General features: G+C 39.7%; 2 protein-coding genes across 3 annotated transcripts; both read left to right on the plus strand.

Annotated features, from left to right (window-relative positions):
* The first annotated feature begins 908 nt into the window (after positions 1–908).
* On the plus strand, positions 909–12,074 carry LOC148347033 (uncharacterized). 2 transcript variants are annotated; one of them, XM_088323882.1, is made up of 7 exons: positions 909–1,068; positions 1,148–1,474; positions 2,100–2,187; positions 4,851–4,942; positions 5,007–5,171; positions 9,451–9,542; positions 9,627–12,074. In XM_088323882.1, exons 2-7 carry the CDS (start codon positions 1,149–1,151, stop codon positions 9,737–9,739), a joined length of 876 nt encoding a protein of 291 aa, XP_088180008.1. In that variant the 5' UTR covers positions 909–1,068; position 1,148; the 3' UTR covers positions 9,740–12,074. The 2 variants fall into 2 exon arrangements, with proteins under 2 accessions (XP_088180008.1, XP_088180009.1); XM_088323883.1 differs by lacking the exon at positions 909–1,068 and having other exon boundaries at positions 1,077–1,474.
* A 3,632-nt stretch (positions 12,075–15,706) lies between these two features.
* Positions 15,707–24,009, plus strand: smim36 (small integral membrane protein 36). Its single transcript, XM_088323872.1, has 2 exons — positions 15,707–16,319; positions 21,731–24,009. Exon 1 carries the CDS (start codon positions 15,909–15,911, stop codon positions 16,212–16,214), a length of 306 nt encoding a protein of 101 aa, XP_088179998.1. The 5' UTR covers positions 15,707–15,908; the 3' UTR covers positions 16,215–16,319; positions 21,731–24,009.
* The last annotated feature ends 2,170 nt before the right edge of the window (positions 24,010–26,179 follow it).

The raw sequence follows: 26,179 nt of genomic DNA on the forward strand, positions 1-26,179 counted from the left end.
AGCAATTAAACACATTCACAATTTCACCATATCATATTCTAACAAGGTTTCTTGGAGGTATTTTTGGTTTAAACAATTTTATTGACACTATTATCAGCAAATAAACAATGTGAGGTTTGAACAATTTTTCTCGACAATTTTAACAGCAATTAAGCATATTGACAATTTCGTCATATCTGACAATATGACGTTTTAACAATTTTTCCCGACATTTTTAACAGCAATTAAACACACAAATTCATTATATCATATCCCAACAATATGAGTTTTTATCGACACTTTTAACAGCAATTAAATACATTCACAGTTTCATTATATTATATTCTAACAATATGAGGTTTGAACAATTTTTATCACCACTTTTAACAGCAGTTAACCAATGTGTAAAGGGCAATACTATTGTGCAAGGGCATAGCTCTGTCTTCTCAAGTGGGATTCCATGTTTTTGTCCACATGATGGCGTAGTCGAGGAACTTTTTTTTTTTGGTTTGAACCAATTTATTGACACTAAAAACAGAAAACAATCATGACAATCTCAACAGCAATTAAGCACATTCACAATATTATATTCCAATATTACGTTTTTAACAGCAAACACAAAGTGAGGTTTGAACAAACCTTCTCGAAAATCAAACATATTCACAATTTCATTATATAACATCTTTGTTAGTGTCAATAGATCCGTCCAGGCCAAAGTCGATTGTTCTCGGTCTGAACAAATCCACTGACACCAACAGCAGCAAAACACAGCCATCAAGCATATTCACAATTTCTTTTGCCAACACTACCTCGCAGGAACAAGTTTGGGGACCCCTGTTGTTCGTCGTACACAATTAAGAAATGATTAAAAAAACGTACAAAACTCGGGGGAAACGTATAAGCTATTATGATTGAAAAACACTTTCTGCGCGTCACAAACTGTGTCCCGCTCCTAGACGTCAATGCTTTGTTTGCGTGTTAGTGGGCCCTTTGTTACGGACCACTTTATATCGCTTTGCGTCGCGAGGGACTCACTTATGAATTGCAGAAGACTCGAGTGGACTCATCTCAATTCCCTGCTTAGAAGAGGTAGGCAAGAAAAAGACTACCATTTTTACTCATAACCCTACCGCTGAAGCTTCATATTATTGTTTTTTTCCGGGGAGAGGATGTTCTTGGCGGTAGAAAACCAACGGCTGTCCGAGAAGGACCGATGGGTTTTGGCCATGCAGGCGCTGTACAAAACCCCTGTTCCAGTTGTCCCTTTCATCCCAATGGAGTCCTCGCCCCTGATGCTGTTGCGTCCTCCTCTCCTGCATCGTCCTCATGCTGCTCCCCCTGCTCCACCTCCTCCTCCGCCTCCTCCTCCTCCTCCACCTCCACCTGCAATTCCACATTTAAGGCCGAGTTCCTCCTCATCTTCAGCTTCAACTTCAACTACGCGCAGGAAGGCCACCCGCTGGACCACCAAGCCGCGCACTGCCCCGCAGATTCAGTAAATTGACCGTCTAAACTAGGGGTTGGCGATACTGGGAATTTGCGTATCAATCCAATGCAATAGAATGGAATAGAAAAATAAAATTAAAAAATAAAATATAATTAAATATAATAAAATAGAGTAGAGTAGAGTAGAATAGAATAGTCTTTATTGTCATTGTTATCAACGCTGGGAAACATTTGATATTGCTCCAATGGAAGTGAATAGAATCAAATACACCAGAATAAAATTGTCTTTGATATCAATGTTGGGAAACATTTTGGTATTGATATGATGTAAGTGAATAGAACGGAACAGGTCAAAATGGTTTTTGATGTCATTGATATCAATGATGGGAACCATTTTGGTATCAATCTGTTCACTTGCATAGAAACAGAACATAATTTAAAAGTCCTTATTGTCATTGATATCAATATTGAGAAACATATTGGTATCAATCTGACGTAAGTGAATAGAATCAAATACACCAGAATAAAAAAAATATATATATTTGTTTAAATCCAAAACAAAAACATTACCCCCACCCTTGCTTTGTTGTTCGTGGGTGACAATAACAACTTGATAATAACTTATAAGTACCAGCATAATATAATTTTTGGTAAATCCATTCTTTTCCCTGCAGGAACGTGACCTCCTCGGTGAAATTGGGTTGCGATCTGGATCTGGAGTTCATCGCTCGGAACTCATGGAACGTGCAGCACCTGTCAACGGTATTGTAAAACACACATTTTTGGGTGGGACATCATTTGTGTCAGTGATTATTAAGAACCACTGCTTAAAGGAACAGTGTGTAACACTTGAGCACTAGATGTCTATGTAGTGTGTAGTGCAACTGAAAACTAATGCTACAAGGAAGAATACAAACTATAGAGACTCAAATTGACCAAAACTGCACACATTTTCTTTCTTTTTTTAGGGAGCCAGCCTTTTGCAAAGAAAGAAAAACAGGAAAGAGGGGAAAAAACAGAAAAAAAGGAAAAAAAAAAAGAAAAGAAAAAATGAGAAGTGAAAAATCTTTGGGAAAAAGAAAGAAAAAAGGGAAAGAAAAAGAAACAGGGGAAAATAATACAAAAACGTTAAAGAAAGAAAAAAAGAATAAAAGGGAACACAGAAAGATGAGAAAAAGGTTGAATAAAAAACAGGCAAAAAGAAAAATGGGAACTAAAAAGTAAGAGAAAACAAGGAAACTGAGGGCGGACCCATACGGGGCAAGCAGAAACTGAGGCGCAGGTACTTGAAAATAAGGATAGTATTTAATAACAAAACCAGAAACAAAGTAATGAACAAACAAGGGGTCACAAAACCAACAACATGTCCAAACAAAACCAAACCGGACCTAATGGGAACCAGAACAGAAAGTCTGAAACCGGAAATATAACAATCAGGAACAAGTTAGCAAAATAACAAGTGGGAACTAAACTACGAACAAGACGTCCAAACAAGAAAACCAAGAAAAAAAATAAAACCTAGCGTTATAGTGGAAGTAACAAACCAAAAGAAGTGGGCACGATGTCCAAACTCCAAACCGAAACAAACAACAAATTTGTTGTAGCAATGACAGGAGAAATGTAAATGACCCGACAATGAGTTATGTCCAAATTGTCCTTATACAGGGTAAGGTTAATTCGGAGTAGGTGTTTAGTGATTGGACACAACTGTGCCCAGTTCCAAACCCGATTGGCGCCCTCTGGTCGAAAGTGGCGTACCAGATCTAAATAGAAACTGTCAGAGACCAGAAACGGAGATAGGACCCACTTGCGTTCCTTTTCTCTCAGCTTTATTTAGAAGGAGGCTTGCACCCACGATCCGGTGATCGTGGGTCATGGATAGAAGATCGCTCGGAACGCGGAAGTGGCACTTCTGTGGCGAGCGAAGGCAGTGTCAAGAGCAGGGGAAGAACAGGTCGATGGCCTGGACGGTGGAGCAAAAACGTAATCGAGTTCAGAAAAGGGGTCGGAGCCGGGAGTCAAACAGAAATCAGGACAAGATAGAGTCAGGGTCGAATGGGCTTGCCGAGCGGTGGCTGAGGTTCGCAGGTGGACTGACATCCGGTGACAGGAAGACGGAGGTTTGAAAGGAGATGAACAGCCAATCAGCGTCCGTGGCAGTTGGCGCCAAAGGAGCCTCGCATCAGTAATCATGACAGAAACAAGGAAAAACAAAGAAAAAATGAAAACAGGTGAAGAAAGAAAAAAGAATAAACGGAAGAAGAAAAAATGGGGAAAAGACAAAAAGAAAGATAAAGAGGAGGGAAGAAGAAACACAGAAAAAAGAAGGAAAGAGAAACGTAGGGGAAATTAAAAAATGGGCAAAACACAAAAGGGAAAAGAAAGAAAATAAGTGCAAAAACAAATAAAAAAAGGACAAAAAGAAAACAAGAAGAAAAAACAGGCTTTCGGGTACCTGAATCATCTAGATCAGGGGCGTCAAACTCATTTTAACCCGGGGGCCACATGATAGAACAAACATTCTGTCGGGGGCCGGACCAGTGGATTATAGAGAAAGAAATAGAGAGATAAAGAAATAAGAGAAAGAGGGAGGGAAAAGGAGAGAGGGTGGGACAAAGAAAGAAAATGAGAGAGAGAGGGAGAGAGCGTGAGAAACAAAAGATAAAAAGTCATGAGAGAGGGGGAAAAGAAAGGAAGAAATCCAAAGAGAAATAAAAAGACAGAAGGAGAGAAAAGAGAAAAGAAAGCGCGAAGGGTATGGAGAGAGAAAGAGAAAAGAGAAAAGGAAAAAAGGAAGTTAAAGCAAAAAAGGTTAAAAGACACATAGAGAGAAAGAGACAAAGAGCAACAAAGGAAGAGAAAAAGAGAGACACAGAGAGTGAAAGAGACAGGGACAGAGTGGGAGAAAAGGGGTGGAAAAGAAATAGAGAGAGAGAGAGAGTGAGAGAAAGAGAAATAAATTCAAGTACAGTGTCTTTGTTCGAGGCACCTGGCTTTGGCAACATCAAGTTGACATATTTCAACTTGCAGATCGTTTTTCTCTTGCGCTTCTCTGAGTGTTGTCTTGCGGGCCGGATTCAATCCCTTAGCGGGCCTGATCTGGCCCGCAGGCTGCCTGTTTGACACCTGTGATCTAGATGAACTACAATCAAGGGGGAGCCTTATATTTTGCAAAATGAATACAAATTTATCGACCTACGAGTGTTACGAAAATGCACGTTTATATGATAGTTCATGTATATGTGTGTGTATATATATATATATATATATATATATATATATATATATATATATATATATATATATATATATATATATATATACATATTTATCACAGTGCGCTGGCACCAGTGTGAGTGCGCCCTAAATCGATGCCATTGTTTGTCAGTGATATTCCATTTTCTACACACACTTACACACTTCAGGTCTTCAAGTCCCTGGTCATGAAAATCCGGAAGCCCCATACCACGGCCAGGATCTTCCAGTCCGGGATCCTTTTCTGCACAGGAGCCAAGAGGTTGGTCAAACTTTGGTCCAGCTACAATTGCACAGCGCAAGGCATTGCTTTGGTTTTGTTGCAGCGAGGGCGAATCACGGGTGGCGGCTCGAAAGTTTGCCTTCAAGATATTGAAGCTGGGCTATCCGGTGCGCTTCCTGGACTTTAAGGTGCTCAACATCGGCGGCACATGCAAAACCTTTCCCATAAACCTGGAGGAACTCTTCTCGGCCCACCAGGACCACTGCAGGTTGGCTCAAAATCCTTTCGAAGTCAGTAACATATTCAGTGCTACAGCTTTCAGAAGCATTGTCCCTGAGTGCAGAAAACCTAAAGATACATTTTTCTTGTTTTATTAAAAAAAAAACAAATTAGAAAAATTAAAAAAATTATATATAAAGGGTTTTGCGCTGCTCATCGGTAAGTATTGTTAATATTGTCATTTCATTTTCTGGCATGTGAGGAAAATACACAGAGTATAGTAAGACAATTGGAATTGATACTCTGACATCTTTGTTGCAAATCAGAGTAAAATGTGATAGTTTCTATTACAGAGTAAAACCATCTGTAGAACAGATGAATTTGCGAGATCCTGCACTGTTTTGTATAAAATGTCAAGACCAGAACAGAGACAGGACCCACGTGCGTACGTTTCTCTCAGTGTTATTGGGAAGAAGGGAAAGGATTGCACACACGATCCGGATATCGCTGGTCGCGGGGAGCAGGTTGCTCAGACACGGAAGTGGTATTTCCGTGGCGAGTGATGGCGGTGTCGGAAGCGGAAAAAACAGGTCAGTAGCCGGAACAGGAGAGCAAAAAACGAGGTCGAGATCAGAAAATGAGTCGAAGCCGGGAATAGGACGGGGGCCAAAACAGGAGTGAGTCAGGGTCAAAAAGCTTGCCTAGCGTGAACTGAGATTCGCAGACGGACTGACAACAGGTGACAGAAAGACGGGGGTTTACATAGTGACAGGGAGCCAATCAGAGTCCGAGGCAGTTGGCGCCAAAGGGAGCGGGCACAGGTGCTCGCATCAGTAAACACGACATAAAAAGCAACACAAAATTTCTTGCAAGGGGGAAAAAACTAATAAAGATGCTAAAGAATTGTTTGTGTTGTTTATTAAGTGAACAAAATTAACTTATAAACACAAATTATCTTTGTTTTTATTCTACATAGTTTGTCTTGCTGTGAGTGAATAGGTGCCACATGGTGTTTTTAAGGTTTATTATCACTTAATAAGGGGAATTGCAATTCATTCATTCAATGCCATAACGTATAAAGACATTTTCAGAAGTATTGTCACTGAGTGCCAAAACGTAACAATGCATTTTTTATTTTATTTTAAATAACTTAAAAAGGGTTTGGTGCAGCTATTCAGTAAGTATCAATCCTTTGGGAATCACCATTAGATGGCAGGAGTGGCTTTGATCAGATCTCTGTCCACACATTGAGGTAGCCCCCACTTCCATGTGTTGCTTCCTGTATCCAGTAATTGAGAATATGCAGGTAGCCGCCGAGAGGGCGTAGTGAAGCAGTGTGGTGACAATACAGCAAGGACAGATGGTTTAATAGTGTTTTTTTCTTTCTAAAAAAGATGACTGTCAGGACCAGAACAGGAAACAGGACCCACTCGCGTAACGTTACTCACAAATTTATTGGGGGAAAAAGATAGAAGCGCACACTTGATCCGGAGATCATTGGTCGCGGGGAGTAGGTTGCTCAGCCGCGAAAGTGGGACTTACGTGGCGAGGGATTATGGTGCCGGGAACGGAAAAAGTCGAAATCAAACAGATCGTGACGGGAAAAAACAAACGCAAAAACACAAGAAAAACGGAGATTCGCAGACGTACCGACAAAAGGCGACTATCGGGACAGCTTTTAAATACTGACAGGGAGCCAATCTGTCAAGGAGTGTCAACTGGCGCCCGCGGGCGGGGCCATTTGGGCGCCATGGCAACCGTGACAGAAGCTGTCGCCACATGGCGGAGGGAAATTGGGCGCCATGGCAACCGTAACAATGACCACGTCTCTTCGTTATTGTCGGAGCAGAGAGGGATGACATTTCAAACACATCAGCGGGAATGCAATCGTCATGGTGACCGAAATCGTGTGATCACATCACGGGAAACTCCGGGCACTGAAAAGTGCTTATAAAGTTCATGCATCGTTCATGCATAAGTTCAGTGTTCTTGTGCCTTTGTGTTGACGGAAAGCATTGTTTAGATACTGGAGGTATCACAAATGCTAAAAGAAGGCACTGGACCGAAGGTTCTGCTTAAAATGTATTCTTTCACAAAAAGCTGATCTTTCAGGAGTTTTTTTGCTGACGAGTATTCACAAGAAGCGTTCAACTGTTGTTTATGAACAGTATAGCAATAGTTATAAATCTTAATCTTTCAATGAAATATGAGGGTTAAAGCTTTTTTTTGATAATCCCTATGACCATACAGTTATGGACTTTTCTGTAGGCCTTCAAAAGTGAGTATAAATGGCAAAAATTGGCTGGCACCTGCTCTTCCCATTTAAGAGAAATTACTAGAATTTAATGAATTAAGCAAGCTAATACAGTTAAGTTTGCGAAAAGACACAAAACTACAAGCTACAGTGCCTTGCAAAAGTATTAGCCTCCCAAGAAAGTTTAGGCTTCAAACGTATAGATAAAAATCTCAAAATATTTTGTAGGAATCAACAACAAGTGAGAAACAATCCTAAAAAGAAACCTAATTTATTCAACATTTTATTTTGTGCCAACAAATCAAGAATTGAAAAGTAGGCGTTGCAAAATACTTTGTACAACCTTTTTTTGCTGCAATAACAGCTATAAGTTTTTAGGGGATATCTAAGTTTTTCACAGCTCAGGTTACTTGAGGTTTGGTGGTAATTGTTAGTGCAACACATTTTCTTTCCACAAATGCTAAATAGGATTGAGGTCTGGACTTTGGCGAGGCCATTTTAAAAACTTTTTATTGTTAGTTTAAACCATTCCAGTGTAAATTTTAGTTTATGTTTAGGGTCGTTGTGTCACGGTTGCCCATAGCGCCTATTTGGCGCCAGGTGCGGCTCTTTAAAGGATTGTCTTCCCTCCTATTTAAGCTCAGTGCTCTCACTTACCCTTTGTCAGTCCGTCAACGAACCTCCGCACCCGCAAGACGTGGGTTTTAACTCAGTCCGGTTTCCTGCTTGTGTTTCCTGTCCGGTATCGTTCCCGTCTATTTTGTCCTGTTTAATATCGATCTCCATTTTCGTTCCCAGCTATTTCGTTCTGTTTGTTATCGATCTCCAGTGTCTGGTAGCTTTCCTGTCTAATTTGCCCTGTTTAATTTTGATCTCCCGTGTCTGGTATCGATGACTGCATGACTGCCCCATTTCCCGTAAAATAAAGCTTGTGTGAGAAACGTCACGCATCTGGGTCCTCCTCCTGTTCCGGTTCCTGACACGTTGTCCTGTTGGAAAGTAAACCTGCGCCCCATTCTCAGGTTTCTTATAGATTCCAACAGATTTTCTGCTGGAATTGCTTTGTATTTGAATGCATCCAGCATCCCATCAACTCTAACAATCTTCCCAGTCCCTGTTGAAGAAAACAACAGAGCATGATGCTGCCACCACCATGTTTGACAGTGGGGATGGTGTTTTCAGGGTGCTGTGCCGTGTTGCTCTTACGTCAAACATAATGCTTTGCATTCAGCCCAAAAAGTTCAATTTGAGTCTCATCTGACCAGAGCGACTTGTTCCACATGTTATTTGCGTCTCCCATGTGGATTCTTGCAAATGCCAAACGGGCCTCTTTTAGAAAGTGCTTTCTTCTCGCCACTTTCCCATAAAGGGCAGATTTTGGAGTTTGACTAATTGTTGTGTTATGCACAGATTGTCCAAGCTCAGCTTTGCATGCCTGCAGGTCACCAAATGTGAAATGTAGTGAATTCATGATCCCAAAGGTGAGAACCACCAGGAGAAGTATGTGTGTGTCTGTGTGTGGAGTCAAGCTCTGGAACGGTTCGCAAGACAATGTCCAACTATTCACTTGTTCAAATTCAAATACAAAAAACATTCCTGGCGGAATACAAAGATGTAGAAAATCGGGTATGAGTGATACGAGAGATTGGGAATAGTGCGTCTAGAACCATGATTAACTTTGTGTTATTGTTGCTGTTGTTATATCATAACTGTTATTATTAATATTATTACAATTGTTGTTTTATAATTGGTGTGTTCAATAGGGAAGATGAAGGGGTAGGGAATATAATATTTGCTTCTGACTACCCCTTTTCGAACATATTATGTAATATTATTTTGTTGTTGAGTTATTGTTTTTGTTCTGTTTTTATTTTAATGTTCGCAAACAGTTTTCATTCATTCATTCAAGGGCTTTTTGGTTGCTTCTCTGATTAGTTTTCTAATTTGTTCGGGTCGAAATACTTTACTGTATTTTCTTGTTAGTCCCTGTTGAAGTTTCATACAAAATGTAAAAAAATCAAACTCAAAGTCAATTCTAACTTTCTTTGGACCTTTTTCCATTTTTTTCCCTCAGTTACGAACCAGAGCTGTTTCCTGCCCTGCAGTACAACTTCCGACGCGGCATGACGGCGTCCATCTTTTCCTCAGGTTCCATCTCACTCGTCGGTGAGTATGATTAATCATACAAGAAAGAAGTACGACACTAGTTCCTTTAAACATCAATCACGTTTTTCTGTTTCGATGGAGCAGGGGCCAAAACCGAGGACGAGTTTTACAGAGCGTTTTGCTCCCTGGATTCTATCCTGAGCAGCTACAGGAAGACATTAAGTCCACTGGGGCCTAAAGTTAGCGTGAAGCATTAGCTTCACCCCTCACTCCTACCTGGACTGAAATACCTAAATCAGGGGTCTCGAACTTGTGGCCCACGTGGCCAATTGCGGTCAGCGGGATGATAGTTTGAGGCCCCCTGCCTTTGTTTAAAAGTTAAAAGGGACAATGTTTATTATTTGACCACTAGATGTTGCTGTATACTGTCATGCTATTAAAAGGAGAGAATTCAAACTACGAAGACTAAAAGTCACCATAAAGCACTTTTTCAGTCTTTTTTGCTTGACCTTTCGCAAGGTTTTTGTTTATTCCGGTACCCATAGCTGCAAAATGGTTGACAAATGTGGCTATTGGCTGTAGGCAAGCTCATGTTATGTCAAATTAATACGAATTTCTGCACCTTTGAGTTTTTTTTTTAAATTCACGTTCATATGATAGTTACTAAATTTACTAATTTGTTATAAATTCATATAGAATCTTTTTGCCAATTATATAAATCAATTATTTTTTAATCTATTAACATTTTTTTACCACTAGGAGGCACTGAATACACACTGTCCCTTTAACTTCAGCCCTAGCGGACTATGGGTTTATTTATTAATGATTGATTGGTTTATTTTCATAGCAATTCTTAAAGTTACATTGTAAAAAAATGTGACCACTAGATGGAACTGTATTGCCAAATGAGAACAAAAACCACCAAAGTCAAGTCAAGTCATGTTTATTTGTACGGCCCTTAATCACAATAAGTTTCAAAGGGCTGCACAAACCACAAATTATTGCAAACCACAGATTATTTTGACACCATCCCCTGATCTAAAACATACATGAGGGCAAGGAAAAACTCAAAAACCTCAACATGAGGAAAACCTTGAGAAGGGACCGCACATCAGGTAGTCCCCTTTCCAGGATGACCAGGCTGCAATGGATGTAGCATTAACAAACAATACAAAGATCATTTGGAAGCTATAGAATATGAATGTGTTTTAAGCCTAGATTTAAACACTCCCACAGGCGTAGCAGATCTTGGGGGGGCAGAGCATTCTGAAGATTCAATTGAGTGTCATCTGCGTAGCAATGGAAACTCATATTATACTTGCGAATAATATCACCTAATGGAAGCATGTAAATGCTGAAAAGAAGGGGGCCAAGTACAGAACCCTGCGGAACGCCATAGCTAGCACCAAAGGGCTCAGATGTAATTTCACAATATTTTTAAAAAATGCGTCCTATCAGAGAGGTTGGATCTGAAACATGAGAGGATGGTTCCTGAGAGACCAATCCATTTTTCCAGCCAATCTAGTAAGATATTATAGTCCACAGTGTCAAAGGCAGCACTAAGGTGATGAAGCGCCGGAGTCCATTGCCAGTAGAAGATCATTAGTTACCTTGACCAGGGCTGATTATCCCTGAATCCTGATTGCATTGATTCCAAAAGATTATTGCCACCGTTTTTTCAAGTACTTTAGAAGCAAACGATAGGTTTGACACAGTCCTTTAATTACATATGTTTTCTGGGTCAAATGTGGGTCGTTTAAATTTAGGTTTAATGACAGCAGACTTAAAAGCCACTGGAACTACACCTGAGGAGAGTGATATGTTTATAATATTGAGAACTGAAGGTCCAAGGACCCCGAAAATACCTTTAATCAGAACTTTATGTAGTCGGTTTGGCCGTACTCACCATGTGTGTAAGATTATCAAGTGACCGATTACCAAATCTGGAAAAACACACCGGGCAGTCACCGTCTCGCGAATTTATAATTTTCAGACCTTTGACATGTGACATATTTACATGGTCTTTAGTGCAACAGTAAGATGACAAATATGGCAGTGACTACTCGGTATGGATTCCACTATGTAAAGGAAATACACATTTTTCGACTGATGAATATACATAGAAATTAACATTGGTATGATGGTTCATGTATTTTTCCATATTCAAATCATGTTTTTCTTTTTATGAATGATTACTTTGTACCACTAGGAAGCACCAATTATTACACACTGTCCCTTTAATATTTTTATTTTTAGATTTTACTATGAGTAGGGAATTTAAAAATATATATTTGAGAACAGTGGAATGTTTTCATCTGAACCTTTTTGTGGAAAACCCATCTTCGACCAAACCCCTCCAGAACCTAGTTGGGACGTCCTCTGCTTATTGAGTTTGAGACCCCTGACCTAAATATCTAATTACACATGGGGATGGGCGCCACTAGGCTGTACTTGCCCAAGACAACAGGATGTTGTGCCCCTACTGCCCTAATGGTAAAGGATTACAGCCACCTCCATCCCATATACCATTACATCACCCATCACAATGCCACAAACTGCTGGACTTCAATTAAAGCTTTTCTTTAATGCTCATTTCTTTGCGTTGTGATTATTGATTTGAAATTGCTGTCTTTATAGGAAGACGTGAAAAAAAAGTGACAAGATATCGTGCAGAAGTGTACTTAATGGAATTGCCACTAGAGCGCACTAACGTAGTCTTTCTCAAATCGTCTGACGCAATCCAAATCAAGTTGATATGATTAAGGTTATATTTACATGTGTACACAAATATGCCAGGAATGAAGGAGGGAAAGAAGGAAGGAAGGGTGGATGGAAGGAAGGAAGGAAGGAAGGAAGGAAAGAAGGAAGGAAGACATGAAAGAGGGAATGGATGTAGGAAGAAACGAGTGTTGAAGGGATGAAGAGATGAATCGCAAAATGAATGTAGGGATGAAGGAAGGAAGGAAGATAGTAAGAAAGAAAGAAAAGTATGAAAGAAAGGAAGATAGTAAGAAAGGAAGAAAAGAAGTATGGAAGGAAGCAAGTAAAAAAAGGAAGAAAGATGATGGAAGTAAACGAAGAAAGGGAGGGATGGAGGAAGGAAGAGAGGAAGAAAGGAATGGATAAAGGAATGAATGAATGGATAAATGAAGAGTTGAATGAAGGGTTGAATGAAGGGATAAACGAAGGAATAAGTGAAGGGGTTAAGGAATGGAGGAAGGAATAGATTGAATTATGGATGAATGGATGGATGAATGTATGAGGAATTAATAATGGATAATGGATGAATAGGTGAGTGGATGAATGAATAAGTGAACGAATGAATGCAAATATTGTGCAGCTTTTACATCCACGTGTTTTAAAAAACAAATCAAAATTATTTCAAATAGTAACATTCCCTTTAAAAGAGTCTATTATTTGCGACATGGGCATAACAAGCCTGTTTTGGCTTAAAATGATAGCATTTTTAAAAATCTGTTTTCCCTAATACAGGACAGGATAGGCTTTAACATGATGAAAAACACTAGATTTAAAAACAAGATACCAAGCAAAATGTGAAAAATACTCCACTGCCTTGAAATGGTTCAGTCCATTTCATTTCTAGCACTGCTTTTGCCCCCACTCTTCCTTCATTCAGCCAGTGTCACTTGAGGCATAGAGGCAGAGTCTGAGGAGGTTTCTGTGTCATACGGTAAGAGTGTTATTCACAACTATTTTTCCACCCAATATTACGACTTTGATATCATCTACAGATATTAGTCCTCATTTTAGCTGCACTGAATTTTTAGCCTAGCTCAAATATTACGTATCTGTAAGCTAAAGTGGCTTGCGAAACTATTTGGCCCCCTTGAACATTGTAATATTTTGCCACATTTCAGACATCAAAAATAAAGATATAAAACTGTAATTTCTTGTGAAGCATTAACAAAAAGTGGGACACAATCGTGAACTGGAACACACTTTATTGGATATTTTAAACTTTTTTAACAAATAAAAAATGAAAAAGTGAGTGCAAAATGATTCAGCCCCATTGAGTTAATACTTTGTAGCGCCACCTTTTGCTGCGATTACAGCTGTTAGTTGCTCGGGGTTTGTCTCTATCAGTTTTGCACATCGAGAAACTGATGTTTTTGACCATTCCTCCTTGCAGAACAGCTCGAGCTCAGTGAGGTTGGATGGAAAGCGTTTGTGAACAGCAGTTTTCAGTTCTTTCTACAGATTCTCAATTGGATGAGGTCTGGACTTTGACTTGGCCATTCTAACACCTTGATATGTTTTTTGGTGAACCATTCCATTGCAGCTTTTGCTTTATGTTTTGGATCATTGTCTTGTTGGAAGACAAATCTCCGACCCAGTCTCAGATCTTTTGCGGACTCCATCAGGTTTTCTTCCAGAATGGTCCTGTATTTGGTTCCAGCTTTGGAAATCTTTTTGTATCCAAATCCAGCTTTAAACTTCTCCACAACAGTATCTCGGACCTGCCTGGTGAGTTCCTCGTTCTTCATGATGCTCTTTGCGCTTTAGACAGACCTCTGAGACTATCACAGTGCAGGTGCATTTATACAGAGACTTGATTACACACAGGTGGAATCCATTTATCATCGTAAGTCATTTAGATCAACATTGAATCAGTCACTGAACTTCTGGACAGAGTTTGCTGCACTGAAAGTAAAGGGGCTGAATAATTTTGCACAGCCACACTTTCGTTTTTTATTTGTTAAACAGGTTTAAGATGTCCAATAAAGTGTGTCCCACTTATTGTTGATCCTTCACAAGAAATAACAGTTTCATATCTTGATGTTTGAATTCTGAAATGTGGCAAAAGGTCACAGAGTTCAAGGGGGCCAAATAGTTTCGCAAGCCACTGTATATGTGACTACTGCAGATTTTTGTACTTACAGCCCTGTTTATACATACTGGTTTCTATTGATGTGTTAATTGTTAATGTCATGACTCTGTGAGCCAGCTCTTTGGTGGGGAGCCGGCCCCCGTCATTCAATTCAATCAGGAGCTGGCTCCCTTGGAGGCAAGTTTTTTTTCTACTCTCTCGCTTTTTTTATTGAAGGCACACATGATTGATCGATATGCAATATGCTGTCTCTCTATCTAGAGAGAGAGTATAATACGGGGGACAAAAAGTAGGAAAAGGAGGTAAATTTTAATCATTCTAATTGATATTTTTGGGTGGGTTATTCAGGGCTTCTGTTATGTTTCAGTCTAAATTGGTTAAAAGTTAAATTGTAAATTGTTGAAACAATTTCAAATTTTATATTAAGCATTGAAAAGATAATAATTTGCATTTTTCCAGGGATTCTGTGTTGACTTCAAAGTTGCTTAGTACAAAAAGTCAATTCTTTAAATAAGTTAAATTTTCACTGTATAGTGAAAAACAAAGATAATGAATAGTAGAATATTTTTCCCCCACGTCGGCCCGCGTCACTGGTACAATGAGAAATATTCCCATTATCCAGTGCTAACACGTATGTAACAAGAAAACTACCATGCACCAATACCCAATTTAGACCAAAACAAGGTCTCGTTTTGAGGAATTGTAATCATAATAAGTCAGGTCACATTTATTTGTACAGGGCAGTGGTGGGTACCCAGTCCTCAAAAGCCGCATGCCCTGCATATTTTTGGATGATTCTACTCAAAATCAAGTGATACAGGTTGTGGGATATAACGTGGAGGAGAGCGGCCCGGGGTTTTGCATAGCATCTACGTTCTCCAGCCAAAACCGAGACCCAAGACTTCACATCACAATATATGACTTTGCTGTATTTGAGGTGACAACCTATATCCTGTGTTTTTACAACTCGATGCCAATGAGAGAGGGGCAGTCAAACCGTCACTTCCCACCTGTAAACTTGTACCAGCTGATCTTCCCTCTTGTCTCATAGTTACACTCCTAGTTGAAAAGAACTAAGGAAGATGCTAAATAAATTTTGTATTGTTTTATCAGTAAATACAATGAACTTGTTTGCACAAATTGGTCTGTCTTGCTGCGAGCAAATAGGTGCCCCGTTATATTTGTAAGGTTTATTATCACTAAGTAAGGTAATTGCAATCATTAACAAGGTGAGCAATTAGCTGAGGTTGCAAAATGTGAGGAAAAATTTTACTATAAAACGATCCCACGTCATAAAAATAATTCAGAATACAAATCCTTCCTATAAATTACAGTAGAACGTCGTTTTTGAATACGTCACTCTGACTGACTGGCAGCAAGGGTCCGAACGTGGCTTAAGTTATTAAATGTGAGCAGCTTTAACCGTTGGTCACTGACATCCGAGGTCGGATTAATTCCCGTCCAGCCCGGCCGGCTGTCGCAGCCTCGTTTCATTACTCTTCATTCCATCTCTGCCAGCCCCTCGGGCACCCCGTCTATGGCCCCAGGACCCTCGGGTTGCGCTATGAAGCATCAGCATGGGTTTCATGGAATTCTACCTGGAAATTGACCCGGTCACACTCAACTTAATCATCTTGGTGGCCAGTTATGTCATCCTCCTTTTGGTCTTCCTCATCTCTTGCATTCTCTACGACTGCCGGGGGAAGGACCCCACCAAGGAGTACGCACCTGACAATGCTCCGCCGGCTCCCAGCCAGTCGCCCATCCGTTTGGTGGTCATGCAGAACTCGCCCACCTCTGCCCGCTACGAGCCCAACCACACTGCAGAGCCGCAAACGCCCGACCTGAGACGAGATCAAGAGAAGAGGAGCACCCTGGTGTGAGCTACTGGAGACGCATCCTTTGTCCTGCCGATTGTTTGTGACTGCTCAGTTTGCGGCGGATGACACTACAGAAGACAACACTCTTAAACAGCGGTTTGAAAACAGGTCTGTGGATTGTGGTTTTAGTCTTCGTACTCTACAACAACTAGGACTCTTGAAAGGACTAGTGGACTAATCGGATCATTTTTAATTTTTCTTAAATGTAGCGTGAAGTTGATGTAATCATGTGGTAATCGATAATAAACACGAGAAAAATCAGTACAATGAAAAACATTTTTTATTGAACACATTGTGGATTTGTACAAAAATTAAATAAAAAGGCCCTATCTAAAACCAATTAGGCATAGTGCTCAGTCAGTAGAGACATACATCCATGGATAAACCACTGTCTATTTTTAGGGACAGACAGATACGCGAATAAAATGCACCATTCATCTCATGAAAACCATATTGGCTTGAATGTTACTTGAATCCTTCCAAAACGAGTCTCTGTTTCGTTCAACTGTGTTACGTGCTTTCTCTATAAATGTTCATGGATCACCAAGGTACTGCCTTGATATGCAAGGTCTGCTCCGCCGACTTCGCAAGTACTGTAGTCTTTTTATCTGCTGTATCCAGGCTAAAATGCTCCAAACCTTTAAAAGTTTTGGTACGGTGTTGACCCCGTCATTTCTGTATGTTACCGTTCCAGACAGAGAACATGCAAGCATGGGCAAATCTTAACAGAGATTATAATCATGTAACTCTGTTGGAAAAACATGTCTGGCGACAGTAATTGACAATGGAATTAACAGTGGACTATTTCTATAATCGATTTTTGTCGACAACGTCATTCATCATTGACACTCTAGTTACAACTTATTTGTATATAATGAAGTTTGTTGGATGAAGTGTTGTGCAACGTGACAAATATATATGTATACGATCACCATTTTCACAATTTTAAACATGATTTTCAGACCAATTTGTTAATGTCTAACAATTATCATTTATATTCATTCATCCATCATCTGCACTGCCGATGGTCGTGTGGGTGCGAGAGCCAATGCAGCCCTTTTTGGGCAGTGGGCAGGGGGATACCCTGAACTGGTTGCCAGCCATTTGCAGGGTACATAGAGATATTAGAGACATACAGCGCTCACTCATACCTAGGGACAATTTGCAACCCCCAATTCTACCTTCCGCACATGTTTTCGGAATGTGGGAGGAAACCGGAGTGCCAGGCACAGCACGGGAGAACATGCAAACTCTGCACGAAGAGACCGGTAGCTGGCTTTGAACCCTGTGAGACCTACACCCTAAACATTCAACCGCAATGCTGTCTCATTTGTATTTATTTTGAATAATAATAATAGAAAACAGGCGTCGGCAGCATGGTGGCCTACTGGTAAGCACAAAGTGTGTAACTTAGTCCTTGAGAGACATTTGTCCTGCATGCTTTTGGACGTCTCTCAACTCAGTTGATACAAATAATTTAATTGAATTGTCTTTATTGTCCCAATATCAACGTTGTGAAACATTGTTGGCAACAAGTTTATACTGGGATAAAGATGTAATAAAGTCTTTTAAGAGAAAAAGGATGAAAGATTGTCTGGAAAAATAGTCAAAGAATATTTACAATGTAGTACTTAGAGGCTGGCCGAAGTTATGATAATAGTGCAATGTTTGTGAATGAGAAAAATCTTGACAATAGTGCCAAAAAATCCCCAAAAGGTTCGCAAGGTATATGTTTTCACAGTTTCCAGCAATAATATTTAGCAGTAACAAAAAAAAGAAATAACCTAACAATTGATTTTTATAAAGTTAATGGCTCTGCTACGGTATAGCAAGCCAGAAATGTCGTCTAGACTGGGCAGAGACCAGCCAATGATCTTCCGGGCTGTGTTGATTACTATTTTTCAGCATGTTAGCAAGTTGGTAGGAGCTTGTTAACGAATCTGGTGATTGTAATCACCTGAGTTGAATAAGAGAAAACACCAAAAACATGCAGGACATGCTGCCCTCTACAACCAAGTTACCCACAACTGGGTCAGCACGTTCTTCTCACTGTTCAAAGTTACTGGGTTCGAGTCCAGCTACTGAACTCCCTGTATTGAATTTTCATGTTTTCTTTGTGCCTTTTTGGGCCTCCACCATTTCAGAAACCTGCATGGCAGGTTGATTGGGGAAAGTACTTAGGTGTGCATGTATCTGGTTGTCTGTCTTTGTGTGACCTGCCACTGACTGCCCAACATTCCAGGGGTCCGCTGCCCACTGCCTGAGGTTGAGTAACCTGAGGAAGTTGTTGTAAAATGAGTGAAATAATAAACACACACACACACAAATTTTAGTCCAACTATGCCTTCTGAAAAAGTTTTATTTGAATAGTGGAAACGTGCAAATTTGTATCAAATGTGCATGGAGATTACCATAAACTCCCAAATTGAACGAAACCACTCTTTTTCTACTCATTGTTCTCATACTCCATTTTAATTCATCACTAATAATAATAATAATCTGATTAACAACAAATTCACTGCTTGGGCCCTAATAATTTGAAAACTGAAAATAAACTCATACTAAAATAAATTAATTGAACAAATAATGTCTTATTGTTGGATCCTGAACACAATAGAATGGTCCTTATTAATACTAATAACAATAACAATAATCATAATACCTCGCGACCCGAGTGAGGATAAGCGGCGCAGAAGATGTATAATATCCATCCATCCATCCATTATCTGCAGCGCTTATCCTCAGTATGGTCTCGGGGTGCTGGAGCCCATCTCAGTTGTCTTTGGGCAGTGGGCAGGGGACACCCTGAACCGATTGCCAGCCAGTCACAGGGCACACAGGGACAGACGACTCGCTCGCTCATTCACACCTAGGGACAATTTGAACCGGCTAATTAAACTGACATGCATGTTTTTGGACTGTGGGAGGAAACCGGAAGGCCCGGAGGAAACCCACACAAGCACGGGGAGAACATGCAAACTTCAAACAGGAGGTTCGATTTCATGACCTCAGAACTGTGCTGCACACACGCTAACCACTGTGCCGCCGTGCTGCCCAAGATGGATAATAATGATAGAATAATGATAAAGAGACGATTAAAAGATCATGTACCTCATGATCTTAAATCATCACCCCATCCTAGTATTTAGTTAGGCTTAATCCATGCGGCTTTTATCGCATTCAAAAAAGGAAACCACTACTTCCCTCTCAAGATCCAATTTCCAGCTCAGCTGGAAACTCCATCCACTGGGCCATTTCCCGTAGGACACATCACCAACAAGGTGTCCAAGATAATGCCGAAAGATGCACAAATGAGTCAAACAACAACCTGCAGTCATAAAAATGTCCACTACATGTCGTCAAAGCCAGGCACCACCCACTAAGCACCCGTTGTAGCTGTATTTGCCGACTATCATGAATTAACTAGAAAACATTGGGGAAACCCACCACAATATAATTTGACGTCAAAGGGGGCGGCAGGGCGACCGAGGGGTTAGCAATCAGACCAGCAATCAGACATCCTATGAGAAATTTGCATGTTCTCCCCATGCCTGCGTGGGTTTCCTCCGAGGACTCCGGTTTCCTCCTCTATTCCAAAAACATGAATGGCAGGTTGGTGGGTGCCTCCAAATTGTCCTTTAGTATGAATGAATGGTTTTCTGAAGCCGTGTGCCCTGCAACTGGCTCGCAACCTGCCCACTACCCAGAGATAGCTGGGATGGGCTCCAGCACCCCCGCGACCCTACTCAGGATAATAGATGGATGGATAAAAGCCAAGGACGTACTGTTTAAGGCAATACAAAAATAGATTTTTTTTTTTTTAAATTGCACCTGTTTAAAGAAGTTTAAAGACACTTTAGGTCCTTTCAATAATAGATATAAAATCTAACAGCCAAGTTTCCATTTTTACGTATTTTCATTCAAAAAAGGAGAACAACTTTTAAATAATTATTATTCATCTTCAAGTTAGAGTTTGTATGCTATTTGTGTCACTTTCCAGCCTCAGAGAGTTTAAGTTAAATAAACTGTAGTGGAGATAAATTCAATTGTTGTTTTTTTTAATACTCAAATACACAGTTGACAAATACTTCGAGGGATTAAGAAGTAATAAAAGAAAAAAATATTGAGGGGAAAAACATTAATGATTTAATTGTAAGCCTCCGAAATGACCCCTGCCCTCCGACTAAGGCGCACTTCTTATGCCATTTAATTATAAGTCTGGCCCCATGAGAATTGTTTTCTTTCATGTGGCTCCAGAGCTAAAATGAGCTTGAGACTCCTGATATAAGTCCTCCCATTGGAGAAAACAGTCCACCCTTTATTGATTGGGGACCCTGGTCTTATATTTGCAGGTGCTGGTATTATAGCAACAGTATCCCTAAGAGGCAGATTCGAAAAAACTAGATTCTCTAAGAAAGGATCGATTAGCAGCATGTTGAGTGGAGTCCAAACATGGAAAAGAAAACATTTATCATGAGCTGTACTGACACATGTCAGAGGTCAACTTGTACCTAGTTGGTGTTCAGGTAGTCCATAAATATACTGTGCCTAACAAAAGTATTGGCCCCCCAAGGACTTTTTGATATTTTGCCCTATTTCAGCCTTCAAACTTCAATCAAAAAATCTGAAAATATTTCCTAAGAATTAACAACATGTGAGACACAATCGTGGAACCAAATTATTTCAACATTATATAATAAATAAAAGGTCAATATTGCTCCCTTGTTCTCTCGCCTTAGCCAACTCACTACTAAAGTTACCTGATGACTTCTGGATCATCCAATGTTGACCTAAATGACTAACAATCACACATAAAGAGTGAACCTGTATTTGATATTAATGCACCTGCTCTGTGATGGGCCCAGATGTCTGTGAAAGCAGACAATGAAGAACAGACAGCAATATGAAGACCAAAGAACACACCAGGTAGATACGAGATAAAGTTGTGAAAAAGTTGAAAACAGGAATGGGGTACAAAAATATTTCAAAACATCTACACCTCCCCTGAAGCACTGTACCAGCAATAATATTTAAACAGGGGAGAGCATAAAACTACTGCAAACCTACCGAACTTAGGCCGTCCTTCTAAACCTTCAACCCAAACAAATTAGAAAACTAGTCAGGGAAGCAACTAAGAGGTCCAGGATCACATTGGATGACCTGCAGGCATACACAGCTGACGTGGGACAAGCTCTGCATAAGACAACTATGAGTCGTACTCTGCATAAATCTGCCCTTTATGGAAGAGTGGGAAGAAGAAATCCCTCTCTGAAATAATACCATATAAAGGCCCATTTGGCATTTGCAACAATTCACATGGGAGACACAAATAGGAAGTGGAGCAAGGAGCTCTGGTCAAATGAGACCAAAATGAATCTTTTTGTGATGAATCCAAAGCGTTACGTTTTGTGTAAAAGAAACACTGCACAATACTTTTGTAAGGCACTGTACACTACAGGAGGTAACAACATAACAAATATCCCTTTTTTAATTGTTATTATGTTTTACCTTTCTTCCAGGGATTTGCTATACTCAGCTCTTTTGCAAAACTAGGACTACAACTACTGCAACCCCCATGAACTACATATTCCAGCCCATCAATTTATGGGATGGAGAAAAGTTGGAAAAAGGTTGAGCTGTCAGCCTCACTGCGGACTGGCTTTGTGTGGGGCCATCAAGAACGGACCATGAACTGAACAAATTGTATGAAGGGGGCCGTTTAGGAAATCATTCACATTTGCTCTCACACTCATTATCATACTTTCTTACGTGCACTATGTGAATTATTTCCCCAAAGGGCCCTCGTAATATTTGACATGTTTCAGAGAACCTAACCTTATGCTAATGTTTATCTACAAGATACTGCTTTTAAAAGAAGATTACACAGTGTGGCAACAAACCACAAAGTGTTGCTCATGATTCATACAGGGGCTTGAAATCCTTGAAAGCGCTTGATTTTGTGTTTTTAGGATTCAAAAAGTTTCTGGGTGAAATGCTTGTAAATGTTTGAATTTGTTTCTCAACAAGTCTGCTTAGAATAATGCTGACACTGCTCTCTGGTGGCTTTGGTTTGCCCCAGCATTTTTTTCTTCCCTCGTGATTAAAAGCAGCTGGCATTAGTTTGTACAGCATTGACGTATGAAGCATCATCTTCACCTACGGGTTGCACCCAAGAGGACAGGTGGATGTGAGACCTAAACAAAGACTTATGAAATGTGTATTTGTGCTAGGATTATGTATCAATTATGGACATTTATTATGGGTATGCAAAAAATTAAGGAAGTGTATTACAGTGGTAAATTGTACTTGTAATTGAACTTCCTGCAACTAAAATGTAAGCTATTATTTTTACCCAACACCAACTGTATATGGGGAGGAATCTGTTTTAAAAACATAAACAGTTTATTTGCAATTTACTCAAGATATAAGAAATCATATGTCTTGATAACACCCAAGATTAAAAATCCCATATCTAAATTGCAGATATATTTGTGACTGCAAAATACATGATTCACACCATATTTCTTCTTTCAATGGTACGGAAGAAATTGGAAAATTGGATTTGTAAGTCCTTGAAGAGTACCTGAATAAGGTTCTGGGAAAAGGGTACTGTCACGGAACCGGACCGGGAGGCAGGAAGTGTGAACTCAATTGCGTAACGATCAGTTACTTTTATTTAGAAAAAAAAAGTTGTCCAACACGCAGGGACAAAAACCAAAACCAAAACAGGCTTACAGGCAATCAGAAACTCAGACTAGGTAATACTCACAAAACGGGCTTAAAGGTACTAACTCAGACAAACGGGCATGACAGGTCTTCCTTGAATCAAACAGAACAGAACAGAACAGAGCAAAACAGAACAATGCAATGATCCAGCAACCGGCAGTCCCAAAACCCGCCCTTAAGAATCACACACGCAATCAAGACAATCTGCTACAGCCGGTGTCAAGGGGCGAGACCAGCTGGTTGTCATGGCGACCATGCTGGACATGACAGGGACGAACCCTGGTTATTGATAATTTGCACCTTTAGTAGCCTTCAGATAAGAAAGTCCCACCCATTCTAAAGGCCCTCCCATGGGCACTTTCTTTTTATCACATCTCCTAGGTTACAAAAGCATATCCGCCTTTAAGGGTGCGGAAATATTAGAACAGAAATGTGATTGGTCGACAGTGACAATGATGTAAACAGTGCATATGAACAATCGTATAAACATGCATTTTGAAAAATACTTTTAGGTCAAGAAATTTGTATTTATTTCACATAACCATAGCCACACCCAGAGGAAGCCGACACAATTGTTGGACATCTTGCTGCTACAGGTAGCGCCCCCCATCCCCCAAAAATATGAAAAGGTTGCGGCAACAGTTTTTCTATAATAAATAATTTACTGTGTTTAAAACGGATGTAAGTTCATTAGGGAGTGTTCTAAAATAAATATTTTGTGTTTATATGAGCTTTAAGTTGAAAAGCGTAGCAAGAGAATATTATATCCCAGTTTCTCCCGACACGCCCGGTTCCGCTAGCTCAGCATAAACTGAGAACCAGATAATGGCTGACAGGCTGGTTGCATGTCCAATACATCCACATCCATTTTTAAGGAATAACAGGGCAATGGCGTAAATTTCAGAAAATTTTTACATGATGTCTATACAACTATATCTGGTAATAGTTACGACGGATGCAAAGTTTATGCACCTTATTTTCGTAAACCTATTGTCCCATGGTCTTAATGCATTGTAGTGTACTTTTGCAGTTTTCAACATCCGGGAAAAAATTAAAGCTTCAATTAAACTTCCCCTTTGGTCACAGTCCTTCTTTGGTGGTTTAGTTCAGTGTGATATCAATGACACTACAGTGTAGTTCTGTCACTATGAGTCTTTGTAGTTTTTATTTTTCCGTGTGCTGCCAGCACTTGTTTTTGGTTGCACCATGCAATACACTACAGCAAAATGTAGTGGTCAAAGAATACACACTGTCCCTTTAATGTTCAATGCTATTTGCTATTAACCAAGCTAACAAAAGTTTCTTGACAATAAGAACCGTCAAAGTGAAAACTAGGGCATAATTTATTTAAACTATTTTCCAGAATATAAGGCGCACTTCTGAATTTCTGGCAAATTTTAGGTGCACCTTATAGTCTGGAAAATATCATACTTTAACAAGTGTTCTTTTTTTCAACAAAAAAAAATTGTCAACAAAAACCCCTGAAACTAGACTAGACCCAAAACCTCTTAAGTAAAAGTAAAATTAGGGGCAACATTTTTGGTTTTTATTGTCTTTTATAGTCTTACAGTAGAGAAAATATGGTTTCAGCTGTTGCTGTAATGTTTGCCATAGATAATGCTAACATTTGCTAGCACCCGAGTTTGCAAGTTTCTTGACAATTTGCTGTATTAATGAAAAAAAAGGTAAAGCTTCGCTTCGCCAATCAGAATAGAGAACAAAATGAATGATGAAAATCCGCAAAGCAGTCAAACCACAAAAAATAAATGGAGATGCTGTGAGGGACTACTGTACTTAAAATTAAACAAAAGAAAACACTAACAAGCCAATGTTTTGTATCTATTTCTAGTAGGAGTTGGCAAACTATGACCCGTGGGCTGTATCAAGCCTGCCAACAGATTTAGTCCTGCCCATGAGACGATGATGCGAAAAGCATCAGGAAAATAAAGAGTCACTTCTAGTCAAACCACAGTTTTTGGTATGTCTACCAGATGTCGCCAAAGCATGCAATAAAACACTTCTGAAGTAACCCAATTGCATTGAGTTTTTCAATACAAATGATCAAATTTAGAGCTTAAAAGTGAGATATTAGTTTGCTACTACTCTTAGATAATGTTTTTATTTGTAAATGAATATAATTATGTGTTTGTTTCAAAACCATTTGGATGAAATTGTCCCTTGATCAAAAAAATAGGCAATAAAACACAACTTGTGCGGGTATATGCAAAAAGAAAAAAAATTGATTAACTTTTGTTGTCTGTTTTCCTCATCCAGTGCAGGGGTATTGGATTTAAAACTATGGACATATTAAAAATTCGCAATTTCTTTTCCTCTCCGGCCAAACCAATGAGGCTCGCGACTCTAGACGTTTGTTGACCCCTGATTATAAAGTTTTATGACAAACATTTATTGCATGAAATGTTCCCTTTTTTATGATCTTAACACTCCCCTTGTGTTAGTTTTCAGGTATTACCCCCTATTTCAGAAGGTCAGTGGCAACCTGTGTCTTAAATGAGCTGTAAAATGCAGTAAAAGCAATAATCTATCATCACTTTTTTTCCACATCTCTCTGGACCTTTTCTTTGTCAGTATACCAATTTGATTTTAAAAACAGTTAAAATGAACATGAAATGAGTTATACAAATATATAAAAGTTTCTTTTGTTACATGACTAGGTATATTACAACACAGCCGCTGAATATTTTTATGTCTTTTTTGTTTTTAGCACGTGTGCGGCACAGGTATGAGGTAATGGGATCAAACTTTCCTGTGTGGAGTTTGCATGTTCTCCCCATGCTTGCGTGGGTTTCCTCGGGGCACTCCGGTTTCCTCCCACATTCCAAAACATGCATGGTTAATTGGCCGTTTCAAATTGTCCCTAGGTGTGAATGAGTGAGTGATTTGTCACTCTCTGTTTGTCCTGCGACTGGCTGGCAACCAGTTTAGGGTGTCCCCTGCCCACTGCCCGAGTACAGCTGGGATGGGCTCCAGCACCCCCGCAACCCTACCGAGGATAAGCGATGCAGATAATGGATGGATAGTGTTAATATAGCTTTCGACCCATTGATGTTTACTTCAAAAACAAGGCCAAAAATCATTTTTTAAGCAAGAGAAATTTGATACCAATATAAAATGTAAGGTACAACAAAATATAAATTTGCAAGACCGGACATCTAAAAAGGACCACGATCGATTATTTGTTCCAAAACAAATAGATAACAAATTAGAGTTCAAGTCTCTGT

Source organism: Urocampus carinirostris, chromosome 19, assembly GCF_059441175.1.
Source record: "Urocampus carinirostris isolate Australia breed hairy pipefish chromosome 19, RoL_Ucar_1.0, whole genome shotgun sequence".
In the NCBI taxonomy this organism is placed as follows: domain Eukaryota; kingdom Metazoa; phylum Chordata; class Actinopteri; order Syngnathiformes; family Syngnathidae; genus Urocampus; species Urocampus carinirostris.

Coding starts and splice junctions, on each gene's coding strand:
- LOC148347033 (XM_088323882.1), top strand. CDS start 1,149: ATGTTCTTGGCGGTAGAAAACCAACGGCTGTCCGAGAAGGACCGATGG. Junction 1,475..2,099: donor CGCACTGCCCCGCAGATTCA/GTAAATTGACCG, acceptor TTTTCCCTGCAG/GAACGTGACCTCCTCGGTGA. Junction 9,543..9,626: donor AGGTTCCATCTCACTCGTCG/GTGAGTATGATT, acceptor TCGATGGAGCAG/GGGCCAAAACCGAGGACGAG.
- smim36 (XM_088323872.1), top strand. CDS start 15,909: ATGGGTTTCATGGAATTCTACCTGGAAATTGACCCGGTCACACTCAAC.